Genomic DNA, 27312 nt, shown 5'->3' on the forward strand with positions numbered 1-27312 from the left:
GATGTTATTTCTCTTGTCCAGATTTCGAAAAGATGTGGTTCATGCAGTGGAAGAGCATTTTAAAGAACGCATTCTGGCTTTGTGGTACCCAGAGGCCACTGGAATGGGAATCGCTTGGCCGCCATATTCTTCTGATCTTAACATTTGTGATTTATTTTTGTAAGGCAATATTAAAGACAAAGTTTACGCAAATAAACCCCCCGAAACCGTCCCTCAGCTCAAAACAGCCATTCGGGAAGATCTCTCGACACTTCAGCGTCGCGTCATAGCCATTGATGGCAAGCATATCGAAATTGTCATAAACTAAATCTGAATATCTCTAGTTACTTTTCAAATTTGAATAAAAATTTTGAACTGAGTAATTTTTTGAAATCTGATTTTGTATTTCATATAGCTCAATAATGGTCATCCTGTAAACTGTGTTGAAAGACGCTACGTTCCTATGTTCAAGACAGTTTGTGATTGCTCCTAGGTAGGTGCTGAATAGATAAGGAAGTGTTTAAGTAGAAGGAGAGATAATTTCGTTGAATTTATCCATCTTTCTATTTTTGCCTTAACTTCTTATCGAAATTTAGAATCATTTCAAATTTCAAAGGCGTATATCACTTGGTAATAAACTTTTATCTTCCAGATTAATCTCGCTCACTGTAATATAACCTCAGACACAACTGAAATGCCATGGATGTACAGTTGCTCTTTAAAACAAAATTTTGAGCGTCAAGTATAATTTCAAATGTGATTAAATATTTCGCTCGATTTATATCTAATGATAAATTAAGTAAGTAACTGAATATATTATAATGTTGTAGGATTTATTTCTTCGGTTTTTCTAAATTAATTAGTTTATTATTTAAATATAATTACGATTTTTAATGATAAATTATTTTATTTTACTTTTAAAGACAAATTTAGTAATTAAATGAAAGGCATATTAAAATGTTTTAAAATTGATGTTTTTACCTCTCTTGTTAAAATTGATTAAATGTAATATAATGATTACTTTTATCTGTTTCCACGTGGCAATTTTCCATGCATTCATTTTAATTTCGATATCTGGTATTTTATAAGAAATATGGAATTTATTTTAGAGTTACATATCGCAGACAGTATATCAAAAACTGGAAGAATAAAACAATGGGGGAACTAACTAGAAGTCGGGCATGGTTTGTAGTAATCGCTGCGAGTGTTACCTCTATGATCATGGTCGGACTTGGTCGTATGGCTGGCATCTTGTATGTCTCTTTCATCGACGTCTATCATGTGGACAGAAAAACTGCTTCTGCTCCTTCCAGCTTGCGTGCTACATTCAGGTACTTACTAGGTCAGTCTACTTTTATTTTATTTTTAGAAATACGCAATCTCAATTTAATAACTTCTATTTCTAAAACTGATGTATTTCCACTTCTGAATTACAAATTCAATTCCCAAAATTTTGGCACTAATTATTTTATACATACTTATTAAAGTTTCCTGCAAACTCCATTAAATCCCATATTAAGAATATATTTCTCAGTTTTCATTTAAAAGTGTTAACTTTAATTGAATTTCTATCAGTTCTACATTCTTTATTTCTTTAAACCATCGTTTATGGTGTCAGCCAGGACTTTTAACCTCAACAGGCATTAGATATTATAAAAAATGTTTTAAATGCGCCATATACCTGAAGTTACCCTATAAATATCACACATTTGATCTGTAACTTTGTATCGTCGTACCTGCGCATTATACTGTATGTATGTGTTGTGTCCGATGTCTTGTTAAATCAAATTTAAATAATTTGCGCATCTATGCTTATATGGATGGAAACAACTGTTAACCATTGCTGTATTAATGTAAAGGTTGCCCCAAAATTCTCGCAAAAAATAATTTATATAGAAAACACAGGTTCATAACTAAAATTTGCAATTTTTTATTGATTCATAAAGTATACGGTACAGGATTACATTTGGAATAGCATATCGGCCTTCACGGCTTTGCTGACACATGCACACACTTTTGTTGAAATTCCCCATGATCGTTTTGCATAAATGTGGCTGATTGTCGTTAATACAGCTCTCAGATTCCTTGCTCAAGGCATGAGTGACCGTGGGCTTGTTGGCATAAACCTTAGACTTCAAAACACCCCAAAGAAAAACGTCCAACGGCGTTAAATCGCATGATCTGGGCGGCCAGTTCGGGAAATTGCAAACCGAAAGGAGAAAGGGAATCTACACAACCGTAAAACGACTCATGCAAGTAATTGAATTGTTTTCCGCTCTGTATTGTATGTGACACAGTCTTGTTGAAACCATATATCGTCCGTATACATATCTTGCAATTTAAGCAGAAAATTGGATTATCATGTCCCGATAGCAAGCTCCATTAACTGTCATTTATTTATTTATTATTATTCCGCCTGCTTCACCTCTTCTTACAATGTTTTGGGTATGTTAGTACAAAATTAGCAAAAAGGGTCAGTTAGTTTAGAGATATTTACATGTATACAAGAATGGAAGCTTGCTGCTTTTACATTTCGTCAGGTGCCTAGACCTGGTTATCTGCTATGATTATATTTCTCTTAGAATAGACGTACTCTATGATGGTTCTGACGCCCCGCTGTCCGTAGTAATCCTGAAGAATCCTGAATTTTTGAGGCTTTGTGATTCCTGGAGCTGAGGAAGGGCGGCTCTGATGGGAGAAGTAAGTGGACAATCGTGAATGTAACGTGAGACATTTGCTGAGGAAGCTGAGGCACCATAGGCGCATTTGACGTATTGATGGCAGAACCTGCTGAGGTAGGTGAGAAATCTTCTGTGATTTGTGAAAGCTTGTTGTAAATAGAAATTGGTGTAGACCGCAAAAAAGATGCAGTAGGTGCGTCCACTGGTGTCTGAGTCGTCCCAAAGAGCTTGCCAGATGGACATAAAGGCGCAGAAGATCTAGTGTGTGGCAGTGATTATGGAACGTGGTATCACTCTGTAGCTAAAACGTCAGCCCTTTCGTTACCGTTACACTGCAGAAGAGGACTGCTGACCCTCAAGCTATTTTAACAGCCTTGCAGCATAATATTCTCTCCGCAGAAGCTGTCTACTCTCTGCTGATTCACAGCCACTTCTGGGGGCCAGGCAGAGTAGACTGCCTAAAACGAATTATTCACTTAGTTTCTAGTTTCAATCATCATTCTCTGTCTGGTACTTATTCGACTAATTTAAGGAAGTCCTGCCAAATGATGCGGCAAAGTATTTTTGATAAGCAAAGGAGATGAGTAAGTTGAGTGCAAGTCTACTGAAGATGCTATCTGAATCCGTGTCATCTAAGTTAAGAAAGCTATTTAGCCAATTTTCGACTTCGCTTAGTAACATACACAAGAAAATCTTTACATATACTGAATCATAGATGTAAAACCGTACAAATATTAATGGAAAGTACTGCTTAAGTGTTGCTCGAGTTAAACAAACCAAAGACATAATGACCTTAAATTACTCTACAGCAAAAAAAACAATATTGACAGGTCACAGCCTAATTCTCTTAAGAAAATCTGAGTCTAATATAATCAACTATGTTTGGTAAACCTAGAACAAAAAATTTACATAATTACTAACGGTACCCGATACTTAATAAACTTAGTCTTCAGAATATCAGTGACTTAAAATCTTCAGGCTTAATCATAATACTGTAAACTATCCAATAGCTCATATGCCCCCTAACTCAGTTCTGTTATCAATTGTCAAAGGACTAGTCACGATATGGACGTAAAGCCATTGCCGATCTAAACTTATGTACATTGCAACTTTCTAATACAATTCAATTAAACAGTACCTACGAACAATTCTACAGTACATGCAGGATAAAACTATGCCCCGTACTTAGGCTGTTAATGCATACCCTAGTCGAAATTTATCTCGCAGTAGTTAAAATGATAATACATTACATCAGTTCGGGCATAATTAATGTGTAATTAAGCCTAAGAAAGTCTCGGTAAAGGTATTGAAAGATTGCGTTAGTCACATCTTAAGAAGGCCTATGATTGAGGCAGTAGTCAAAGCATAACCATACCTTGTCCACAAACCAATAATTAATCTTCACCGTTTAAACAAAGTTCAAGGTGTGCAGAAACACTAAAAAATTTATTATTCGAACGACATTATAGCTATTCACATTGTTAGCACAATACGTAAGAACATTAAAAAAAAAAACCTATGCACCTTAACCTTTCATGCAAATTAGAGTTAGGTTACATAGTATACAGAACAATAACTGTGCCCTTAACATTAGCACATATTAATACAATACAATACAATCAAGCTCTAGACATTATGTGCAGCTTACAAAAGAAACGGAAATACTACATAAATCCAATTCCAGGAATCCTAGGATCGAAGCAGTTATCTTAACAATACATTAACTGCCGGCCAATAATAAAACTGCACCCTTTAGGCTGAGAAACATGATGTGCAGGAACACTAACACATTACTGTGCTACCTACATTGGAACTACTCACATTGTAAGTATAATACATTAAGACATTGTAGCTATGCAAAAAATACTTTCATCCAGTTCAGAGAAAATTTAAATTTTAAACAAGACAATAACTATACCCCTAATATAAACAGAAACTATTGCAGTACAATAAGATCTAGTCCTAGTTACACTGCAATAGTTTCTGTTTATATTAGGGGTATAGTACAGTACCTTGGGTACTTTGATTCCTACGTACCCAGCATAGAGACACTTGTCTGGAATAGGACCGGGTAATAAGCACTTCTTTTAATGAGGAGGTGTGGAAGGCTTGAGTGCCCGTTTTGTTCAGGGCCTGTAAAACGATCATGCTGTCCGTGTAGAATCTGATGGATGGAAAATTGGTGTTGCCCGCCCAAAGAACTGCCTTCTTTAAAGCGAAGGACTTAGCCTGGAAAACCTGTGTGTGGTCGCTAAGTCTGAAACATGCTGAGTGAATTTATGTACTGTTGTGGAACGCGACAGACTGCACCTACTTGCTCTGACACTTTGGAGCCATCAGAAAAGATTTCTAAGTCCTGTCCTTTTAGTAAATGCTTAAGCCATTTTAGATCTTTCGTGAAAGCTGGATGGACGGAAGTATAGTGGCATTGTGCTTCTAAGCAGCGCTGGTCTATGTACGAGGAGACATCAAGCTGGAAAGAGTTCCTTAAAAATGAACTAACCTGTAAGTGCCACATTCAATCTCTGCTTTGAGATCTAAGGGGAGAACCCCTGCAAGGATTTGAAGAGCTGCTGGGGATATGGTAGTGAAACACTTAGTGATCTTGAGAAGGGTGATGTGTTGAATTTGGAGTATCTTCTGACGAACCTTTACCATGCCAGTTATCCAGATAGGAGAGCCGTAAAGGATTATCATTTCAATGCCCCGCAGATAGAGTTCTTTCAAAAGTTTCCCTTTTAGGATCCATTTATTTGTGACGATGCGATTTAAGCTATTGATAAGATTGCAGGTTTTATCTCGCATCAACGTTAAGTGTTATCCAGGTGAGTTTTCTACTAAGTAAGAATGCTAGGTATTTCTTATAGGAATGCTAGGTATATCTTCTAAGAATGCTAGTATCTAGGTAATATCTTCATTTTTTAGTGCTTGGCCCTGACATTTTATACAAAGAGGGCTATTTATAAGTTCATAACCCTTTGGAAAGGTGATCATTTTTGTCTCCTCGATGCTGAAATTAAGCTTGAGTTTGAGGCTCCAGTCAGTGATAAGATCTACTGCCTTTTTCGCTTTGTTTTCTTTTTCGGTGAGATTACTTCCTTGAATGATTAGGATAAAGTCGTCGGAGTAGGCCTGGACTTCTGCGTTTCATTCAAAATCTATATCTAGTGCAGTATTCGCAATGAGATTCCACAATATTGAGCCATTGTATTAATTGTTATTGTCTGACGAGCCACATTTTTGAAGAATAATGTTTCCGTGATGTCTCCAGCCTAAATTCCGCCCCAAACAATGCCATATTGTGGATGCATTTGTTTCTCAGCAATCACTCGTGGAATTTTTTGAACCCGAAATGCGACGGTTTTGTCAATTTAACCGAGCCATCAAAATGAAAATGAGCCTCATCGCTGAAGATGATTTTGCTGAAAAATCAGCCTCCACTTGTTGTTGTTCCCGAAGTCATTCAAGAAGTCTCTTCGTTGTTCGTTTATAAGCATGAAGATGTGAATCTTTTGTGAGAATACACTGAACAGAACTTCTCGAAATATCCAATTCTTGACCACAATGCTGAATTGGTGTTCCTGGACTCTCAGCAAATTCTCACGAACTGCTTCAATATTTTGTGTTGAACGACTTGTTGAACGGCAGCTAAGCATTCCTACCATATTTTGTATGAAAATGGCGAACTGCAGCTTCTAAACATTCAATATTAGCGTCGTAATAAATCTTGTATTCTTCCTGGTAATTAGTAATTAAAAAAATTCAAATAAATCTATATCTATATTTATATGGATGTTTTTATGTTTTTAATCTTTGAAATGCCTGTTTAACACGATATGTTATTTAATGATGCTGTATCGTTTTCCATATGAGCAACAGTTTTTGTAAATTTAGTGAAAATTGCATTTTTGTAAATAGAACTCATTAATTTTTTTTCCATTGGAGAATAGTTTCCTCATCTAGATTTTATTATTAAGCGTAAAAATTTTCCATAAGATTATTAAGAAAATATGTAAGTATTTTTTAAGAAAAAGTACTTTTCTTGTGCTTACATAATTAACCACCATCCAGATGGATGCAACTTAAGGTAACAGTCAAATTCAAAATTAAAATGTAAACTACTCTAAGTTTGCTCAGAATTTCAACCGCCGTAACAATTTAAATGACGGCAACTACAACGCAAAGCCAAATAATTACAATTTTATCAGAGCTAGCAAAACTAAACAACCTGCACTTGAGAGCCAGAAACTCGCTTTCTTACAATCCAAACACCTCAGCTTAAATACTCTCTAACTTATTTACATTTCTGGTGAGGAAACGAAAAGGAGAAGTTATAATAAAGGTCTAAATTATAATAACTGATTAACTGAAATAAAAATACCCTATAAAATATTCATTTTATATTTACGTTTTCTAATTTATTTTTATACATTATATTCTAATTTTGTGGATCATTTGAAATATGAAACGTATCACTCGATGACCTGCGGATCAGAGGTTGCCGAGGTCTAATCTAAATAATACCTTCAGGTATTGCGAGGTCTGTATTTCTCTTATCCTGCAATTTTAGTTCATTGTGTCAGCAGAAATTATATGCTGGGACTATATCTGCTATCACACTTGCGTTGCAATATATCACCTTTTCTCCCCCCAAATAAAATCCTATGTGGTATCTGGTAGTTAGTTCTTCAAAACTTTTTTTAATTCATAACACGAGATTTTTATAACTAAGTGAATATTTCTTATATATTACTGTTCTCGCAGCTCATTTGTGTGATTAATAATGTCATGTTAAAGAAAATTATTTTAGTTATTAAAATTTATATTTCCTTGTCTAAGAATAAATCTCGCCCCGTTTATAAATAACTCTTTTAATTACAGGTCCTATTGCTGGCATTTTGGGTCAAAAATACGGCGTATCGGTAGTTACCTTTGTCGGTGCACTCCTTGGCATTGTCAGCTGCGTCGGGTGCTTTTTTGCGAAAGATATTACCTGGATAACAGTTTTTTGGGGCGGTTTAAATGGTCAGTGTAAGCTTCTCAATTCATTTTTTAACTATATAAGATATTATATACTTTTACGCAAACGATTATTGTGAAATGCATCTATGCTCGAATCTGGAAAGGAAAGTGTTAACTTTTATGCTATATGTGAGTGTAATTATTAATGAAAAGCGCTTTTTTAAAACTTATTTGTATATCCTCAGAGCTTTTATTGATATGTAGAAAATCACGTTGAAGGAATGTAAGGAAAGAAATCTCACTGAATGATGTGCATACCTCAGTCATACATACAAAATTAACGGAAAAACGTTAAGGAGTAGTAAAATACACCAAAACGAATAATTTCATCATGGAACGCATGGTTGCGTTTTAAACCGTTAAACAAACACCTTCCGCCTCCATCTTTTGTTTCTCCGGACACAGGAGAAGTAAACCTTCGCAGTTTATGGTTTCAATACAGATTGTTCAACATTTTACCAGTTAATTTTAAACCACACTGTTACAAAGGCTCTCCACTCTCATAACCAGGCCATGATAAAAAAAAACACATATAACAATACATATACAATATATTAAAAACCAACACAGAAATTTTGTCTTTAAGAATAAAGCTAACAATTTACTATATAGTATGAATTTAAAAAAAAAATACAATATACATAATCAAATAACAAGACAATTTAAAAGAAATGATAACTAGTCTATTTAACTGGCATGTACAGAGTTTCTACTTAAGCAGTCTACATTTAAGTTGTCACTTCCCTTTTTATGATGTATGGTAAAATTATAAGATTGCAAGGCTAAGGCCCAGCGTAATAATCGACCATTTCTACCTGCATTTTTTTTTAGCCATACTAGGGGATTATGGTCCGTTTGAATGGAAAATTTAGTCTGCCCATCTATATACCCTTTCAATTTTTTTATTCCATACAGAATTGCGGCACACTCTTTTTCAGTGGTGGAATACTTTCGCTCACTATCAGTAAATTTTTTACTGAGATACAATATGGGATGTTCTCCTTTATCATCTTTTTGGGCTAAAACAACACCATATCCTTGATCTGATGCGTCTGTCTGTAGTATAAATGGTTTAGAAAAATCGGGTGCATGTAGCACAGGTCTACTAGATAGCTTTTCTTTTAAGGATTTGAATGATTCATTACATTCATCATTCCAAACAATTTTACCCTTTTTGTTATTCCCTTTTAACAAATCTGTCAAAGGTGCGGCTATAGCAGAAAACATAGGTATATATTGTCTGTAGTATCCAGCTAACCCTAAAAAAGCTCTAATCTCAGTTTTAGTTGTGGGAACAGGAAAATTTTGAACCGCCTCGATTTTTAGTTCTGCTGGAGAACGTTTTCCTCGACCTACTATGTGACCCAGATATTGCACTTCTTCTTGTGCAAACTTGCACTTAGAAGGTTTAATAGTTAAATTGGCTTTTCTTATTCTTTCTAAAATTTCATGTAAATGTTGTAAATGTTCCTCCCACGTTTCAGAAAAAATAGCAATATCATCTAAATAAGGGGTAGCATATTTCTCACATCCGCACAATATTTCGCTCATCATTTTACTGAAATAATAAGGAACATTTTTAAGCCCAAATGGCATGCGCAAAGGCCTATATACACCAAAATTTGTAGCAAATGCAGCAATTTTCTGCGCTCTAGGGGTCAGCGGAATTTGCCAATAACCTTTAGTTAAGTCTATCAAGGTGATAAATTTGGCTACTGCAACAGTTTCAACACGTTGCTCTATATTGGGGATCGGATAGAACTCAGTACGCGTTATTTCGTTTAACTTTCTATAATCAATACAAGGCCTAGGATCATGGGTGAAGTATACTCAGAGGGTCCTGGTTCAATAATCTTGTATTTTAACATTTTTTCAATCTCGACGCGTTTGTCACTGATTAGTTCGATATCATGTTCGACTAAATTTGTTTTCCCTGGAATATTCGAAAATATAGCAGAAAACTTTACCAACAACTTTCCCAACTGCAGGATTTGTTCATTACTAAGTCTTTCTTTAAGATTATCTTTTGCTATTATTTCATTAAAATCAAACACATTGGGGTCGGTTAACATATAAGGAAAATCCTCCTCTAATTCCGAGGGTTCAACTATCTCCTCATTGTCAAGGAGCACCATATTCAAAAGTTCAGGTCTATTATGATAAGGTTTTAACATATTGATGTGATACACTTTATTCCCTTCTTGATTCCCTTCAAAACTAACCACATAGTTTGTTTCTGATAATCTTTTCTATATTTTCCCCGGCCCTTTCCGTTGAGGAGCGAGTTTATGGGGTTGGTTCAATGCTAATACTAATACAGAATCTCCTGGCTGGAATTCCCTTTTCACGGCATTTTTGTCATACCATTTCTTCCTTTTGTCTGTCACCTCTTCCATTTTCTCTGTAGCTAATTCTCTCCATTTCTTTAACCTATTGATTAATTCGAAAACATATTCTATTACGTTATCTTCTTTTTCCTGAGGATCTAACCATTTCTCATACAATAATGCGACAGGTGTTCTGAGGTTGGTCCCGTACACTAATTCAGCTGGACTAAATCCTGTACTATCATGCTTTACTGTCCGCATGGGAAAGAGAGCGGCAGGTAATTGTACTTCCCAATTTGGGGCAGCTTCAATACATAATACCTTTAAGACCCTTTTTATTGACCTATGGAACCGTTCCACAGGATTGCTCTGGGGGTGGTAAACAGAACTTCTGGAAATTTTTATACCAAACCTCTTCAAAAATTCAACGGTTAAGCGACTCATGAAAGATTTTCCTTGATCAGTTTGAACCTCCCTTAGAAAACCCATCCGACTAAATACCTGCAAGAGTGCACTTACAACAGATTTCGACGTTATATCCGGTACCGGGACGGCATCAGGATATTTAGATGCTAAGCACATAACTGTAATAAGATATTTATTACCTTCAGTAGATGTAGGCATAGGCCCGCAAGCATCTACATTAACCTTACTAAAGACTTCAGATATCACAGGTACCATTACCAACGGTGCTTTCTTTTTGTCACTTGCTTTTCCTACACGTTGACAGGAGTCGCATGTTTTAACGAATTCCTCAATGTCTTTATAACAATTTGGCCAGAAAAAATGTCTTAGTAACCGGTCTTTTGTTTTCAGAACTCCTAAGTGACCTGAAGTTCCTTCATGACAAATTGCTTTAATTTGCTCTCTGAGGTTTTCTGGAACAACAATTAAATGTTCTTCTCCTCCTAACTTATTTACCTTCTTTTTTACTAAAATCCCATTTTTAATCCTATAACTTGTTTTACTTCCGCTTTTTACTAGTTCGAATAAAGGGGCAAGTTCTTTACTTTTTTGTTGTTCATCAATAAAAGTACTTGAGTCAATTTGAATTGCAGGACTTGTGGGGACACAAAGGTCGACAGGAGGCAATATCTCTCCGTTTTCTGACCTCTCATGAGCATCGTCCTCCTCTTCCAATTCTAACTCATTCTGCTCAGAATTTTGATTCGTCTCACATAAATTTTCCGCTTCCTTAAATTGTCGTGCTTGAGATCGAGTAACGACCCCATTAACATTACCGACATACGACGAATAAGTTTTCTCAGTTCCTCTGAGAAGAGCCGCTGTCTGGTTTCCTAATATATATCGTCCTTGGTCTAAGTGGTCTCCTATAACAGCTGCTTTGGTGGTTACTGTACCCAAATCGCATTCAATATCTACTTCAGCAACAGGTAAACAAGTCATATGATCATCCAACAAATGTCGAACCCACACGTGTTCTCCCTTCATTCGATCTATGTCTACATATTTCTGACAAATAATATCTACCGTTGCTCCTGTATCTCTTAGAATAGGTACTTCAAAACCATTCACTCTTCCATTTAACGTATAGGGATCTAACAGATTCTTTTCTGATCTCCCGCTTATCCGATACAAATCTGCCTTTTTAGTTTTAAAATTAGGGCACTGAGGACGTAAATGGTCAAAAGATCCACATTCATAGCACTGGAGTCTTTTTCTCCTATCAAAATTCGAGTCCGATTTTTTCCCAACATTGCGTGCATCATCATCTTTTTTAAATTGTGTGCCCTGAGGGTTTTTTCTATTTTTGAAAACGTTACCAGTGGACTGAAAAACACCCATTTGTCTACCTGATATTTTCGTTTTCATTTCACCCAATTTCGTTTTCCCAACCATCATCTTTTTCGCATCTTCAAATTCCTCTATTTTACTCACCAACAGTTTTGGTGAAGTGATCGTGGACCATTCATCTATATAAAAAAAATTCATCTATAAAATAGAAAATACACATCCTTAAACTCATTAGGCGTGCGCCTTTTAATCTGATCTAACAACATTAAATCCTTGAGTTGCTCAAATGTTTCGATTTTTAATCCCTTAAGCCACCCATCTAAAAATGTCTTAATTTCGTGATAAAAATCGTACCACGTAGAATCCGGATTTTTCTGAGTCTTAACAAGAAGTTGCCGAAACTTCTCCGCACTTAATTTAAATCTTTTAAGTAGTAATTCTTTAATATGTTGGTAATCTCTAGCCTGTTCTTCAGGTTCCCTAGCAATTATATTATTTACCTCAACCGGAAGGACACCAATGAGATATGACACCCATTGATCCGTGGGCAATTTTAGAACTTTAGCTTGCCTCTCAAAAAGTTCTAAGAATAAACTGATATCATCAGTTTTTAAATTACACTTGGGCATTAGTTTCTGAAAATTCTGATTAAATACCGTTTCACCTCCAGGTTTAGCAGATTCAGTGTTCTGTTTTGCTTTAAGGCATTCTAGTTCTAACTGTTGCTTTTCAATTTCTTTATTTTGTGTAGTATCTGAAATTCCCTCTCCCTAGCTTCCTGTTCTAACTGTAATTCTTTCGCTCTTGTTTGCTTCTCTAAGTTTTCCTTTTCTATCCTATCAGTCATAATACTTTCTAACAAATTTTTAACAAATTCTTCCTCATAATTTTTACTATTGGTTATTAAATGTTTTAAATCTATTACTTTCATATCTTCTAAAGCTATTTCCCCAAGTTCTGAAGTGACAAGGAATAGATTCCTTTTCTTAGCTTTTCCCAAAAATGCCATTTTCACAAAAGTAATTTTTCAAAACAAATAAGAACTCAAATAGTTATTCACAAATAATACACATAAAAATATATCAGAGAAATAAAAAACACTTTCTTCACTTTCTTCTTACTTACAAAATTAGGCAAATAAAAATAAAAGGTTAATAAAAGCATTAATCACTGTGTATTTATTTCCATTCAAACATAAAACGAATAAACAACCTTACTGAATACTTCGTATAAAAAATAACAAATTCTTTTCATTTAGTACAGCCAGACAGAACAAACCCAGAGTGGCGCCAATAAATACAAACACCTTTAATTAACTATCGTTTTCATGACAAGATACTTCCGTTAGCAACCACATGGCCAACGCAATTACTACGTAAATTCGATAGGCGCAGGTTTAAATCAGAACACTATTAGAACATTTCTTTACTGCTCAAAGCTTTAAAATGTAAAATGAAATGATAAAATTTAACATTCTACTTCTAAGAAAATACACATCCTATTAAAATACAGCACTGGTGTGCTTTCATGAGAAAACAAAAGTAACAAGTTTTTAATATTTTCAACAACTTATTTCTTTCACAAGAATTTAACATAAATTTTCTTCTAATGACTTAGAAATGAAAATTTCAATATTGCACTGATGTGCTTTCACATATACACAAAATAAACACTTCAGATTCTATCACACCAATTTAAAACGAAACGTTAAACATAAATACACTGATGTGCTGTTTATTTACGGGAATGGATTTTTCCCATTATCATACAAAAGAAAAATATCTCGTTAGATATATAAATGCAACACTTTGATTGTTTTAAAAACTCTTATGCACTGACGTGCTATAAAATGCACTGATGTGCTACGTGTTAATGGGAAAATGTTTTCCCGAATATACCACAAAAGGAAAATATCTTGTTAGATATACTATAAACCAAACACATTGAGTGTTTAAAACTCTTATGCACTGATGTGCTACTTCTGCTTTGGGAATTGATTTCCCGAATAAGTAATAAATAACTACATTATACACTTCAGGCCTGGAAATGAATATTGTGGAGAACACATACCTGGTCTCTTGTCGCACAAATCTCGGTGGAACCCCCAAATTTTTATTTTCTTTTCGTCTGTGACGTCGTGGATGCTTCAGTGGGAACGGAATCAACACTGGTATTGGTGATGAATCACTTTAATTACACAACATAACACAGATACAACATTTAATTAATACATTTAGAAAAACCTGAGTACATATCCGAGTTGGTGACACGATCAGAAGATACACGATCAGATTAACGAAGATAGCACTCGTCATCACTGGACAAATTTAGTCTCCACACCTCAGCTCGATGGCGGAGCTTCCCAAACTCTTCTGACCGGCGTCTCACAGAAATCTCATCTCTTTACGCATGCGTAATTCTCAGTTAAGTCGTTTCCATTCACAGTTCTTTAAAATATGAATTAAAAATGAATTATAGTCCTCCTAGTGTGATCTCTAGTCGAGAGCATCATAGATCTTTCTAGTAGAGTGTTCAGGAGCGTTCTTTACAGCACCATAGATAGGCCAATCTCGAGTTTAAGCTCTGAGAACTGCTACTATTTGAATTTCTACTTAAGCTTTACTTTAAATTGTTTGATTGTTCAGTTTAGACCTTAGTGGGGTCATTATTTTTCTGTTATCACTCCTGAGCTGGGAGTTGCTGTAAATAGTGATTTAAACCTTTCTTAACTTAATCAACGTAAGAAGGGTTCTTTTACACCCTTCTTACGTTGTAGTTCATCTAGCACTCACAAGAACATAGCTGCATTCAGCTCACTGTTCGAGATCAGGACCTTGATACTGTCACCATTATGTTTGCCAAGAGTATGCATAGAACACTTAGTCCTGACAACTTTAATTAAAAAATAATCATGCACGAAGCGAACCGAAATTTAGTTCTGATTGATATTCAAAATCATATTTTTATAAAACATTTAAAGTAATATATAAAAAAGTTACATTATCTTATTCCAAAAAAAAATTGTCATTTAAATATAAAAGATTGTTTTTGAAACGTTTCAGTCACTGAAAATGAAAGTCAATGTAAAATATGTGCGTTTTTTATACCTGAAAACTATATAAAGAAAATTTGGTTAAGTTTTTATTTCATCAACTTTTATCTTTAATTAACAATTTACAAGAAAAATTAGTCTTTTCAAAGTTGCTAGGCAAAGAATTCCGAGGACAAAGAATCGCCACAAAATAGAATCTCACTCAGAATTATTAATTTTAATTCGCTACAGATTTCTGGCGCGCATAAATTAAGATATTCTGAAAATTAAGAAACACCGAAGAAAAACATCAAAAGTTGTTTTAGGATGTTGGTCACTGTAAGTTCAATAAGTAACTACAAAATTTTCGAATAAAATGTATATGAAAAATTAAATAATACTTTTAAAGTGCTAATAAGAAATGTCTAAATCTAAAAGTAAATGCAAGCAATCCAGTTTAAAGCGATCACTCAAAATTCTATATCTTTTTAACCTTGCGTGTATGTGATGAGCTTTCGTAATGATTAAAACCGATGTTTATTGTTCTCAAAAACACTGTCCTGCTTAGGGAGATAGTCACCAAGAAGGTTCAATGCAAGCATACATTATTTCTAAAAAACAACCCCCCTCCCAAAAAAAAAAAACATAAAGCTGCGGGAAGATTTTCGTAATTTTCCAAAAGTATAATGTGCATATGAACAAGTTCCTGAGAATGTACTCCGCAAAGGTATCCCACCCCTTAAGTTGATAGCCGTAATGTGCTTTGGCATAATCTAATAAATCCAAACCCTATTGAAATAAAATTTTAATGACACTTTAATAATTAACTGAAACAAAACAAGAAATAATTTTCACTATAAGAGTATTAAATTAACAAAAGCGAAGAAAATAATCTCATAATTACCTTAGTAATTTTTGTATAGATAAGGTCATGCAGTTACTTAACCTTCCTTTTTCTAATCTTTTTTAGATTATGCTTCTCATGGAAAATTACCAATAAAAACTTTATAAAAAGTAACTTATTATTGACCTTTGTTAGTTAACTATGTCGGTTTAAAATTCTATTAAGTGTGCTATAAGTTGCATTAATATTCTATGCTTAAGTTTCCTTCTTACTTTTTCAGCAAACACTTATTAGTTAATTAAAAATATGAAACTAAAAATTATCCTTATTTTCATCTTACGCTCACAAGTCATTATGGGAATATCCATTTACGTTTATTAAAGCCTGAAAAAAGCATGTCTGCGATGTTATCGTCATGCGATGATTTGTAGAACTTTATTTTTTACCACGATATTTTCGACGACGATGTTTTTAAACGGCGAAGTTTTTGAACCGCTTTATTTTCGACGACGATAATTTGTACCACGATGTTTTAGAACTGAGATGTTTTCTCCCACGATGAGCACGACGTTTTCGCCTTTCGTTGTTTTTCCAGCTAGGTTTTCGTCCACGATGTTTTCGGCTGTAACCCTCCAAAACATATGGAAATTAATTCAAATAGCTCTGATTCATTCGCTAAAAGCGATGACCAGCAATGTATTGTACTGTTTTATGGAATTTAATTACGACCAAACAAGGCTAAATATGTCTTGAATTGCGCATTTGATAAGTCATTCTCACAGCAGAATTTCTCTTGCTTAAAAATAGCCCCAGTTTCAATGATAATCTTAGCTTATTTTGGATCCGTTATTTAAATAAATATATTTAGGTTAAACGTCAGAATTTGTTCTGTATAATTCAATAGAGTCTGCAAATTATTCGTTCCTAAACAGTTTTACTGAAATATACGTACAGGGAAGAAAAATCTCCCCTGTACGTATCTTTCTTCAGATTTTACCTAATATTAAACATTTCTCCTTCCTAATAGGTGCTGGAGTTGCTTTTACAATCACCTTACTTCAGGTTGTGATAGGACAATATTTCAAAAAATATACAACTACAGCTGCTGGAATTGTATTTTCAAGCGACTGTCTAACAACATTTTTCTTCCCTGTACTTTTTGAATGGCTTCTTTCGCAGTATGGGCTTGAGGGCACCTTCTTAATCATTGCTGCAATCACTATGCACATCATCCCAGCAGCGATGATTCTTAGAGCACCTCCGTGGCCGGGAAAAAACTCAGTGGAACGATTAGACTCTGAACAAAACGCTTTGCCACTTTGTTATGATGAAAGGAAACGTGAAGAAAACCTAATTTTTTTAATTGATGAGAAAAGTCTAACAAATGAAGATGTAACTTGCAAATTTCTAAATCAGTGTCCCATTGGTACAACTGAAGAAGTAAGTTGTTTAGAAGATAGCATCGATTTTGATTATTTAAGGAAACATAAAGAAATTGTATTTCAGTTGCTTACAGAAGCTGTCACACTGGACTGTGTATTATCAAATGATTCTCCAGATAAACGTCAGATTATATTAAAACAAACTAAAAAAACGCCTTCGCTGAAAGATTCTTTGATTCTGAAACCTATTCATGACATATCACAAAGTAAAATTTTGCTATATTTGGCAGAACTTGTAAATGAGTTGGCGTTGACCAAGCATATAGCAGAAAATGAATTTAAAAGGTCCTGTATCAACAAGACAGAGCAAAAGTTTAAGTTGACCGAAAAGATATCAACAAATAGTTCAGCTAAACTGTGCATTTGTGATGACAATTCTGTGTGGAATATTTCAGAAAAGTGCGAAACATTTCCTGGGGATTATATTTTCATTAGACTTCATCAACTTCTGCATTGCAATGATAATCACATTATATCACTCTTCTCAGAACGGAATCATTCTATTGTACTTAAACTAATGAAAGAACTTCGAAAGATATATATTTTGGGTCATAAAAGAAAGTATTTTCCACCGATTCAAAATTCTGTAAATTCTTTTCTAACAAACAAGACGAAAGAAAGCATTGATGGGAAGGAGGCTAATATGGAAAGAAAAAATATTAGAAAACAATCAAATACTTTTTGGGTTCACATAAAGTCTGCTTTTTGGCTGCATTCGGACTCATGTTTTCTGTTAATTTGTTTATCCAGAGCTTCGCATTTTATCATTTCGATTTGTGCTACTACACTAATTGTGGATTTTGGAATAGATCAAGGTTTATTGAAAGAAGATGGGAAATATCTCCTTATCGCTCTCTCTGTTGGTGATTTAATAGGAAGATTGTGCTTTGGATGGATAACTGATAAAGGTTATATCAGTTTAAATAAGTATATGTTTCTAGTAATGGTTATGGAGGGAACCTGCATAATTTGCTTTCCCCTGATGCATACTAGATACACATTATTACCAGTGGTAGCTATATATGGAGTGTTTGTAGGATCTGAATTTGTGCAACATCCTATTATAGTTTCAAAATACATGAGCAGCGATGTACAATCCATCGCTATGGGTTGTATCAACCTTTTCTCTGGATTATTAGGATTCGTACTTCCCAGCTATATCGGTAAGTATTAAAATTCACTAAATCTTATCCTTGAAAAATCTGCTGTTTATTAGACCAATTGTTTGCTTGCTATCAGTGCTACTCATTTCATTATGTTTTAGTACGCAGGCTTAATTCCAGCATATTAGGCTATCTCTCAGATTGTCTTACCCTAGCCTTGTTGAGTTTGCGTCTTCTACAGAACACAGAGTAAGAATAGCTTAAAATTACATAAGACTAAACTCATATATATTTGTTAGTAGTTGTGTTTATCCATTTACAGATGTAGAACCAAAACAACCATTTTGACAACCTTAGAAAGCAATACATGTTTGATATTATAGCAACGAAAGATAGAACATCAATATTTAATGACAGGTATGTAAATTACTCTCGATGACGAACTTTTTTTTAGAAAATCATCGTTTACTTCTTCGTTGTATTATAAGGTATTTTTCCCACTTTCCTAGCATACCTCCGTGGGATAATGACCAGCACACTCAGCCCGTATTGAGAGGTCCGAGGTTCGAGTCCTGGGGAGGGCATTCTAATGTCTAAATTCTAATGTCTCTACAGCATTGCAAACTGATCAGATACTCTTTATTCATAGCCATACATGCGATGAATCTGTAAAGTCTGTTAAGTTTCCTCGGAACAGGAAACACGAAATATTAACCAGACTATCGCCAGAATTCGGACCACGAATCTTGCGTTTGCCAGCTGTATGTGCTACCAGTTACAGCATGACAGCACGCATAGAGGAAGGCGATGATTCTTTATAAATCGTAATATTGTAACCTTCAATTTTAAACGTAAAGTATAGATATAGTCATTTTGTAATTCTACGAATTTTATTTCATCTAATTTATTGCAGTCAAACAGTAAGAGCAACTGGTAAAATATAAGCTTCTGCATATCTGAAACTGCTCTTAGATGTTGACTGCAGTCATCCTATTTTATCATATTAAAAAACGAATTTAACCTTTCCGAAAATCTCGGGAATACATTTAGCACACAATCTCTTGTAGTCAATGGCTTAACATAATAATAAGACTATATACGTGTTCCGCCTCTAATTGGGCACTACGCAGACTAGAGATCCAACTGCAGTCCGTGTAGTGCCCGTGTGTGGCTTAACATAAATGCAACTATCTCACTGATATGCGCAGAATATGCATACATCAGTTTCACAAAGCAGTCAGTTTGACAGACGGAAGATTAAGCAGTGCACATTATATAATTACGGGAGGATAATTCCTCCATATAATCTACAGTACCCGTGGAATACACCATTAATACACTGCGTGATCGGTAAAACCGCGTTCCGCAATGTTAACTTTCTATAGAAGATATATGTTGAGTATAGTTCAGATTAAAAGAGCACGTGTAATTTAAACAAACCAAAATATTGTTGTAATTGTTTAACTTCTTGTAAGTAAAAGGCATTTTAGTTTTTCTTTTCTATTACTGCTGTCACTCTCGGCTGGTGTTATAAAATCATCCAATTCTTAATTAATCATTTCTCGATCGTCATTTTCTATTAATTCCTTGATTTTTTGTACTTCCATGTCTGAAAATCCTTCGCCATCATTGCTTTTGCAAGTTATGCAATGTCTTTGTTTTCATTCTATAGAAATACTTTAAAATATTTGACTTCTAATCAGAGGTGGTGCTAGCAAGCATTCAATGTTGATGTATTCGCTTGTTTCCATGTGAGTTAAATCATTTCTATACAGTGGCTTATGCTGAATCGCTTCCAAATTGCTATAAGGTAAAGGTAAAGGTAAAAGTATGGGGGACACCAGCGATGTACCATAGGTCAACTGGTAATGCTTTCCCATACTAACTCTTTGAGAGAAAAAAAAGGGGGGGTAATTGCAAGTTTTATAAGAATTTGCATAGACTGAAGCTTTTCAAAATGTCTAAGGTTTGCCTATTATAGTACATCTATGCCTATTATAGTATCGTGCAATTCCACAGTACGCCCCGCATCCAGTATTTATTAAAAATAATGGTGTAGGGCATAAGTAGATTACAAAATAGTAGGAACACAATTACAGATTCACAAGATAAATTGAACATCTGATTTGGTGCAACAAAAATAGGAGATAAACATAATGAGATAATTATAATTAGTACTGGCAACACAATGTTAAATGAATTGTTATAATAATGCTAAAGAGGTAGGTGTCCATGGGATACTTCAAATATATTGGTTTATTGCAAGCGTGTCATGTTTTTCTCCATCTAGTAAGTGGTTCCCAAACTTTAATGTGTCCCGGCGCCTTTCTTCAAATGAAATTTTTCCATGGAGCGATACCCTAAGTAAAAATATGACCAATCGTAAGTGAGAGCTGAAAATAAATTCGTGTACCTTCATTATTTAACATTTTTTACTTTATTGACTTTAAATGAATAATCAATGTGATGGATGGGCTTGGAAATCACCGCACATTTTCTCAAATCGTGGAATTATACTGGACATGGCTACCTAATTTCCTTTTCCACGTTGATTTTTGCTCTATACTACGACCGCCGAAAACTCAGCTACAAACAAATACGACGTCGAAAATGGGATTATAATCTCTTGAGCCTTATCACTTAGAAGGGGGTATTCATCTTTTATTGAAATCCAAAATTCCGTCAATTCTACGCTATTAAATTTTGCTTTCAAACTGCTGTCGCGTGATAACACCATAAGATTCTCTTCTACCACAGAAATAAGTATAGACGGAGCACTAGAATTAAATGGGTCTTGAATCCATTTACACCTATCAACTGAAAATAATTTCAACTGCAAGCATTTCTCAAACCTGATAAATTAGTTGTGAAAAATGCCTTACAAATATGGCTTTTATATCTTAAGAAAGATCAAGTCCATTTAACATTCAAATTGCTGAAATATTAAAAAACAATCTTTAGCACTTCTCTGTGAATAATGCAATGGGTTCACAGTGCCATTTGGTGATTTGCTTTGAATAAATGTTTGTAATCCTCAATAGCAGGCAGACATGGAGCGAGCTTCATTAGTAGAGACACAATTCAAATTATTTTTAGTTATGAATGCATCAAAAAACTTAAACAAGTCCTGAGCCTTTGCTCCTGCAGTGATATTTTTACAAAACAGATGGTCTTCTTTAATTATGCCATGTATATATCGCACAGTGCAAATGATCCCCGAAGTAATAGGGGGACCGGAAAGTAATGTCGTTTCTGTGCATGTCGACAACAACATGCTAAGGGCAGAAGTGGAAAGAAATCCATGTCAAACACTCTTAACCAACCTTGGTCGACCATCCAAGAACATTTAAAGCAGAATGGAAAAATAAGCAAAGCATTTGTTTGAGTCCCCCATAATCTGTCCGAAAAGAACAAAGCCAACCTATCCATCATGTGCAACGTATTGCTTCAATGGCACTATACAGAACCGTTTTTTGATCTTTTGATTAGTGGTGACAAAAAAATAAGTCCTATATGATAATCCAAAACTCAAAAGACAGTTTTAATAGGGGTTACAAAGGATTTACATCCCGAAAAGGCGCTTCTGGGTGTTTGATGGAGTATTCGCGGAATTGTTCATTTTGAATTGCTGAAACCTGGAAAAACTGCTAACGTAGACCTTTATTGTGAACAAGTGGATCGAGTGAACCAATCTTTAATCGAAAAATATCTGGCGATTGTCAACGGAAAAGGCGTCATTCTGCAACATGACAATGCAAGACCGCCCTGTGCAAGACGAACACTGGAGAAATATAATGAACTGAGGAGGGAGGTACTGCCTCACCCACCATATTCACCCGATATCGCACCCTCGGATTTCCATTTATTCCGATCCCTACAACATTTTCTTAGTGACAAAAAATTTGAAAATTTAGATGATGTCCAAAATGCCATCTCGAGATATTTTACTCAAAAACCAATTTATTTTTATCGGTCTGGGATTGAAATCGGCATACTAGATGGCAAAAGGTTGCCGATAACGAGGGTGATTATATTATTGATTAAAAATAAAAACTTGTTACAAATTTATTCGTTTGAATTTAATGTAAGAAAGCGACATTACTTTCCGGTTCCCCTATTACTTTATCAGAGATTCAATGCTGCTTTACTGTTTAGTTGTATCTTACAAATTTTAGACTGTGTAAAATACATCTTTTAAATTCATTTTATTACGTTTACATGGCATTCGAATTTTAAATGTAATTCCATCATATAATTTATTATTTGCTAATTTGGAATGCATGTTAATGGCTTATTATTTTACACATAATGTCGATTCAGTCATCGCTTTCATTGGCTCTTCATCTGCGCATTCCCTGGGTAAACTAATTTTACACCTTTTCTTTTTAAACCCGTAAATATTATCCCTTTATTTACTTTTACTTTCTGTTTATGGCTCTTTTATTTTAAAATATGCATTTCATGTGAATGGTGTATTTATGAATTAATGAAATTTGATTTTTAATTACGAAAAGGAAATTTAGAAATATTTTCAAAAGCTAAGTTATAGTCAGAAAAGTTAAAATTTTCGCATTCAACACCCTTAAAGTTTTTAATCTTCTGAAGCGAAATAATGTCATGAAATGCCCAGCTGTGGTAAGACAGTTTCTCAGTAAAGCGGCTTTAGGGTTGCCAGAAAATGTCAAGGACAGACCGGGTTGCCAAATTGGGAGCGAAATCGCCGATTTGGCGATATTTCGCGACAAAATTGACGATGTGCTATATACGAAGTGACAACATTCTAGAACTAATTCTTACCGGCTTTCCCGAGAATGTTCCCGAAGCTATAAATACCTTGCCTGTACGTGGAGTGGCGGTGTTTTATGACTCCCACTTAGTCACGCCTTTACCGGGCCGGTTACTTGCTTGTGAGCTCTTGCGTTGCTGGTCTTCCTATTCTTTATCCGTCTTTCTCCTCCTTACTGCGGACATTATGTGAAGATAGTTCTATGTTATTGTGCCCATCCGGCATAAATTTGATTGAGCCAGATAAACTACTGATCTCAGTGGTATTCTGGCTATAAGTTATCAGTCAGTCAGTCAGGAGTGGCGGTGTATCAGAAAGTTTATCGTGAAGGATAGCTTGAGTATGTTGAGTTTAGAGATTAACTTGAGAGCAACCGACCGAGCCGGAAGCCGTAATTTAGTGCTTTGCTGTGAAGCTGTCTTCGCCGTTATAAAGCCTGCTAGCCTGAAGGCTATGTTGTTGATTGTTTCAGCGTGTTTATCGTAGTTTTTTCGGCGACTGTAACGCGTCTTTGGAACTGCCCTGTGAAATACTAACGAATAAATTGTGTATTGATTCTTCATCAAGTGTTGTCATCAATCACTCCAAATCCCCAAACCCGTAGAACGCGACAATAATATTAAGCATTTTATCTATCACGTCAGCAATGAGAACTCTACAAGTATAAAAGTTTATACCATTTTGACAGTTCTCAAAATAAATGAAAAATTATTCTAACGTTTAGAGAAAATTTTTAGTTTTAAATAAGTGAATAATTTATTGTATTTGTTCTCTATGCATTTTTAATTAATCTTTTGCTTTATTGTACAGGTTACTTCAGAGATACGATTGGATCCTATAACGGTATTTTCTACATAAATGGCGTTCTAGAAGGTGCAGTAGGATTTCTTTGGATTTTTGTGCCTTTCATTACACGGTGCTATTCTTCGAAAGCTTTTAATAGTAATGAATGCTGAGAATAACGTGAATATCTTGAGAGCGATGTACACTCAGTCAAAATAAAATGGGACAGTTCTATATCTCCTGCTCTACTGGGCCGATTGATGAAATTAAACTTCCATTTTTCATGTTTCGAAAACGATATTTAGGATATATATTAGATTTATATATAGCATTATTCTAACGCACGTATTTGGACACAAAATCGGACTTTTCTGACGTGGTATGCCAATTTTTTCCCCTCATTTCGATTCTACTGCTCAAACTGTATCTTTGTAAAATATGGCGTGAAATTTAATCAGTAATTCAGAAATTTACCTTGGCGCACTTTTATTTTCTTAGAGTCAAGAATAATTCGCTGAGTGAACTTCTCAGTTTACGGCAACATATTTCAATTTCCCTTTCATTCTGCTCGAGCGGGGGGAAAAAGAATCTTTTATCTTTCTTAAATATTTTTACTTCATATTACAGTTTTTAATTATAGTTGTTATTTTTAGACTTTTTCCCTTTTAGAATTTCATTTTATTATTTGAGTTGCATGTTACAATTACGGGTCTTTTAAGAGTTATTTTCAAAATTTATATTCCTTTATTCGCACTGAGTACTTTAAACATGTATATTCATGTAAGTGTTTTTTTTTTAATTTAATTTTTAATTATCTGAATAGCATTTCTTTCAAAAGAATACTTTTTCGCCCAGTATTCCTGACGATGTCTTTGAAAACTGCATTGCCATTAAAAGAGAAAATAGCGTAAAGCCCAATTAATATGTCATTCAAAAAAATAAAAAAGCTGTATTATCTACATTTTAATTTAGAATTTTGCTTTTAATATGCATACAAACAATTTTCCCCGGTTTTATCATGATTGCTTTACATAATTTTATTATCCTACATCATGTTTGTTAAAATATTATCCATATTTAAAAATAAGTTCAAATTTTTAATTTTTTACATCTCAAAAATCAAGTAGCTTAACATAAAGACTAAATTTTATGCAAATAAATAAATACAAATAATTGAATAAAAATAAATAAATAAATATCTTCTTAATGCCTCAAACCTTTTTTCTTAATGGCTTAAGAAAACCTTAATACCTTAATGATTTTCTTGAGGCAATTTGCCGATATATCAAAGTGGCAGTGACATCAAAGTGACATACTTCCCTTTTTATCCGATGCATACCATACTCAATTTTAAAACAGCTTGTTTTCTGTGACATTCTTAGCTTTGTGTGTATTTAAGCTGAGAGTTTTGAATCTTTAGTTGAGAGAGCTTCTGACAATCGCGTCTTGCTATTAATATTTTTAACCAGCTTATTATAAAGCTTATAACAATATGCCAAATTAGCTTATTACAAATGCAAAATCAGCTTATAACAAATATGCCAAATTTCAAAACGCGTCAATATATAAATTCACGTATATCTTGGAATATTTTGAATAAAAAGCAAAAATTATTTGCAGGTATGCCTAGAAATACATCTACTTTAAGGTCATAGCAAAATTTTATAGGATATAATTTAATCGTTTTTCGAAAATTTTACAAAACTTATTGTAAAATTAATCATAAAATAGTGCGAATTTTATTTGGACTGAATCTAAATTTCAAATTCTGAAAGAAGAAATTAAGTCAGTTTAATACAAAAAGTGACATTAATAAATATATACTAAATTCAATCAAGACTGGGGAGCTAAAATTTTTAAACCTATTTTTTTTTTTAAAACTACCCGGGAGATTTTTACGATACTTGGCACTTTCGCATTATTTGTGGCGTAGAGTTAAAATAATAAACAAAACATCTGACATTATACATTATCAGATATGTCAGTGGTAAATGTCAGAATGTCAGTTACTATGTCAGCGGTGAATGCACCTTATTTGACAATACCACATTCATCACTGTATTCACCACATTCACCACAATATTACAATAAACTTCAGTATATATTTTTCATATTTAAGGTTACGTTAAAGGGTGTAGACACTTTGAGAATAACATAAAAAGGGAAATTTTTTATTTTAGAACACAACTTTAGTGTACCTCGAGAAATTTTTTCAGTTTTCCGACAACAAAAGTAAATACTGAGAAAACTTAAGCTGACAATTTGAAGAATATTTAAAATAAATGTGAATTTATAAATGACTGATTTTCTTATTTTAGCACTAGAATTAAAAAAATAATAAAATCAAAGAGTAATTGTGTAGAATAGTCAATAATTACATCCTTATCAAGATTATCTTTGAAATTATCAATTTTTATATTTTTATTTTCTTGTATCATGTCAACGTAGTAGAGAATTTTCAAAATTAGGTGAATTTTATCTTGTTTTTTCAGATAACAATAACTTCTTTTTGAAAATGATCAGAACTATTACATCTTTTTCTGTTTTAAGAATAAAAGAATTTCAAATAATAAGTAATTTATGGGCTATATATTACCGTACTGATATAGATGGGCTATATATTACCGCACTGATAAGAAAAAGAATCTAGAAAAAGAATGATATTATAAATTAGTATTTTAAATCTTTTAAAATATACTTCTTTATAGTTTGGTAGGTAAGCTTTAGAAAACTTCCCAACCATAATAGCATTTCGACAGTTAAAACGTAGAATTAAATATTTTGGTTGACTTTAATTTTAACTAAATTTAGTTTGATTTTCAACAGATCTTCTTATTGTTTCATTTCACTGAACGGATAAAATACTCTTGAAAAGAAACTGAACTTCATGATATGCCTGAAATTAGAATAAGGCACAGTAATAACAAGCTACATTGCAATATCTTTATGATATGATTATCTTGCAAATATATACAAAAGTACGTTTCATTTGTATGGCCACGTCTTCATTGTTTATATTTTGTTGAAACAATCCAAAATAAAAGTACTCAATGCACTGTACAATTTATAGTAATGTAGCTAATTTCATTATAATTCTGACCAAGACTTGTTACATATGCAAAATATTTTATAATAATTTAATTCAGTATGTAAAAAACAGGAATAAAATACTGTAAAATATTAAATGAAACTTATCAATACCTGCGCCTACTTTTTAAAAATTATTTTAGCTAAGGCTCACAGAATTTCAGTCCATTATCATACTAAATATTACTAAATAAACTGAGGGTGCAATAAATTCATGTTATTGTACAAAAGGTCCCGATTATAGAAAGATCTTTCTAAGGATTAAAATTACTATTAAATACTTATTAATAAATTGGAAGGCAAGAAGTTTACTCACCTCAAACTTTCATACCGTAGTAAACTTAACAGGTTTAACGTCTTTTACTATTTGTAAATGTTACTTAACCTTTTTTTAGAAGTAAACGCGACTTATCTCTTAACCTAAAATTAAAGTATAGTAACTTGAGAAGGGTGTAAAAGGCGTCTTTAGTTT

The 27312-nt window shown here is 33.8% G+C and overlaps 1 protein-coding gene across 2 annotated transcripts; it reads left to right on the top strand.

The window, feature by feature from the left end:
* Positions 1 to 623: 623 nt before the first annotated feature.
* Positions 624 to 27019, top strand: LOC118185048 (uncharacterized). 2 transcript variants are annotated; one of them, XM_085826376.1, is made up of 5 exons: positions 624 to 778; positions 1089 to 1321; positions 7542 to 7685; positions 16667 to 18244; positions 23781 to 26951. In XM_085826376.1, exons 2-5 carry the CDS (start codon positions 1135 to 1137, stop codon positions 23924 to 23926), a joined length of 2055 nt encoding a protein of 684 aa, XP_085682502.1. In that variant the 5' UTR covers positions 624 to 778; positions 1089 to 1134; the 3' UTR covers positions 23927 to 26951. The 2 variants fall into 2 exon arrangements, with proteins under 2 accessions (XP_085682502.1, XP_085682508.1); XM_085826382.1 differs by lacking the exon at positions 624 to 778 and having other exon boundaries at positions 1174 to 1310; positions 23781 to 27019.
* The last annotated feature ends 293 nt before the right edge of the window (positions 27020 to 27312 follow it).

The sequence above is a fragment of the Stegodyphus dumicola genome, chromosome 1 (genome assembly GCF_044657685.1).
Source record: "Stegodyphus dumicola isolate Sdum_Otavi_A_Nest chromosome 1, ASM4465768v1".
In the NCBI taxonomy this organism is placed as follows: Eukaryota; Metazoa; Arthropoda; class Arachnida; order Araneae; family Eresidae; genus Stegodyphus; species Stegodyphus dumicola.

Coding starts and splice junctions, on each gene's coding strand:
- LOC118185048 (XM_085826376.1), top strand. CDS start 1,135: ATGGGGGAACTAACTAGAAGTCGGGCATGGTTTGTAGTAATCGCTGCG. Junction 1,322..7,541: donor TACATTCAGGTACTTACTAG/GTCAGTCTACTT, acceptor TTTTAATTACAG/GTCCTATTGCTGGCATTTTG. Junction 18,245..23,780: donor CGTACTTCCCAGCTATATCG/GTAAGTATTAAA, acceptor TTTATTGTACAG/GTTACTTCAGAGATACGATT.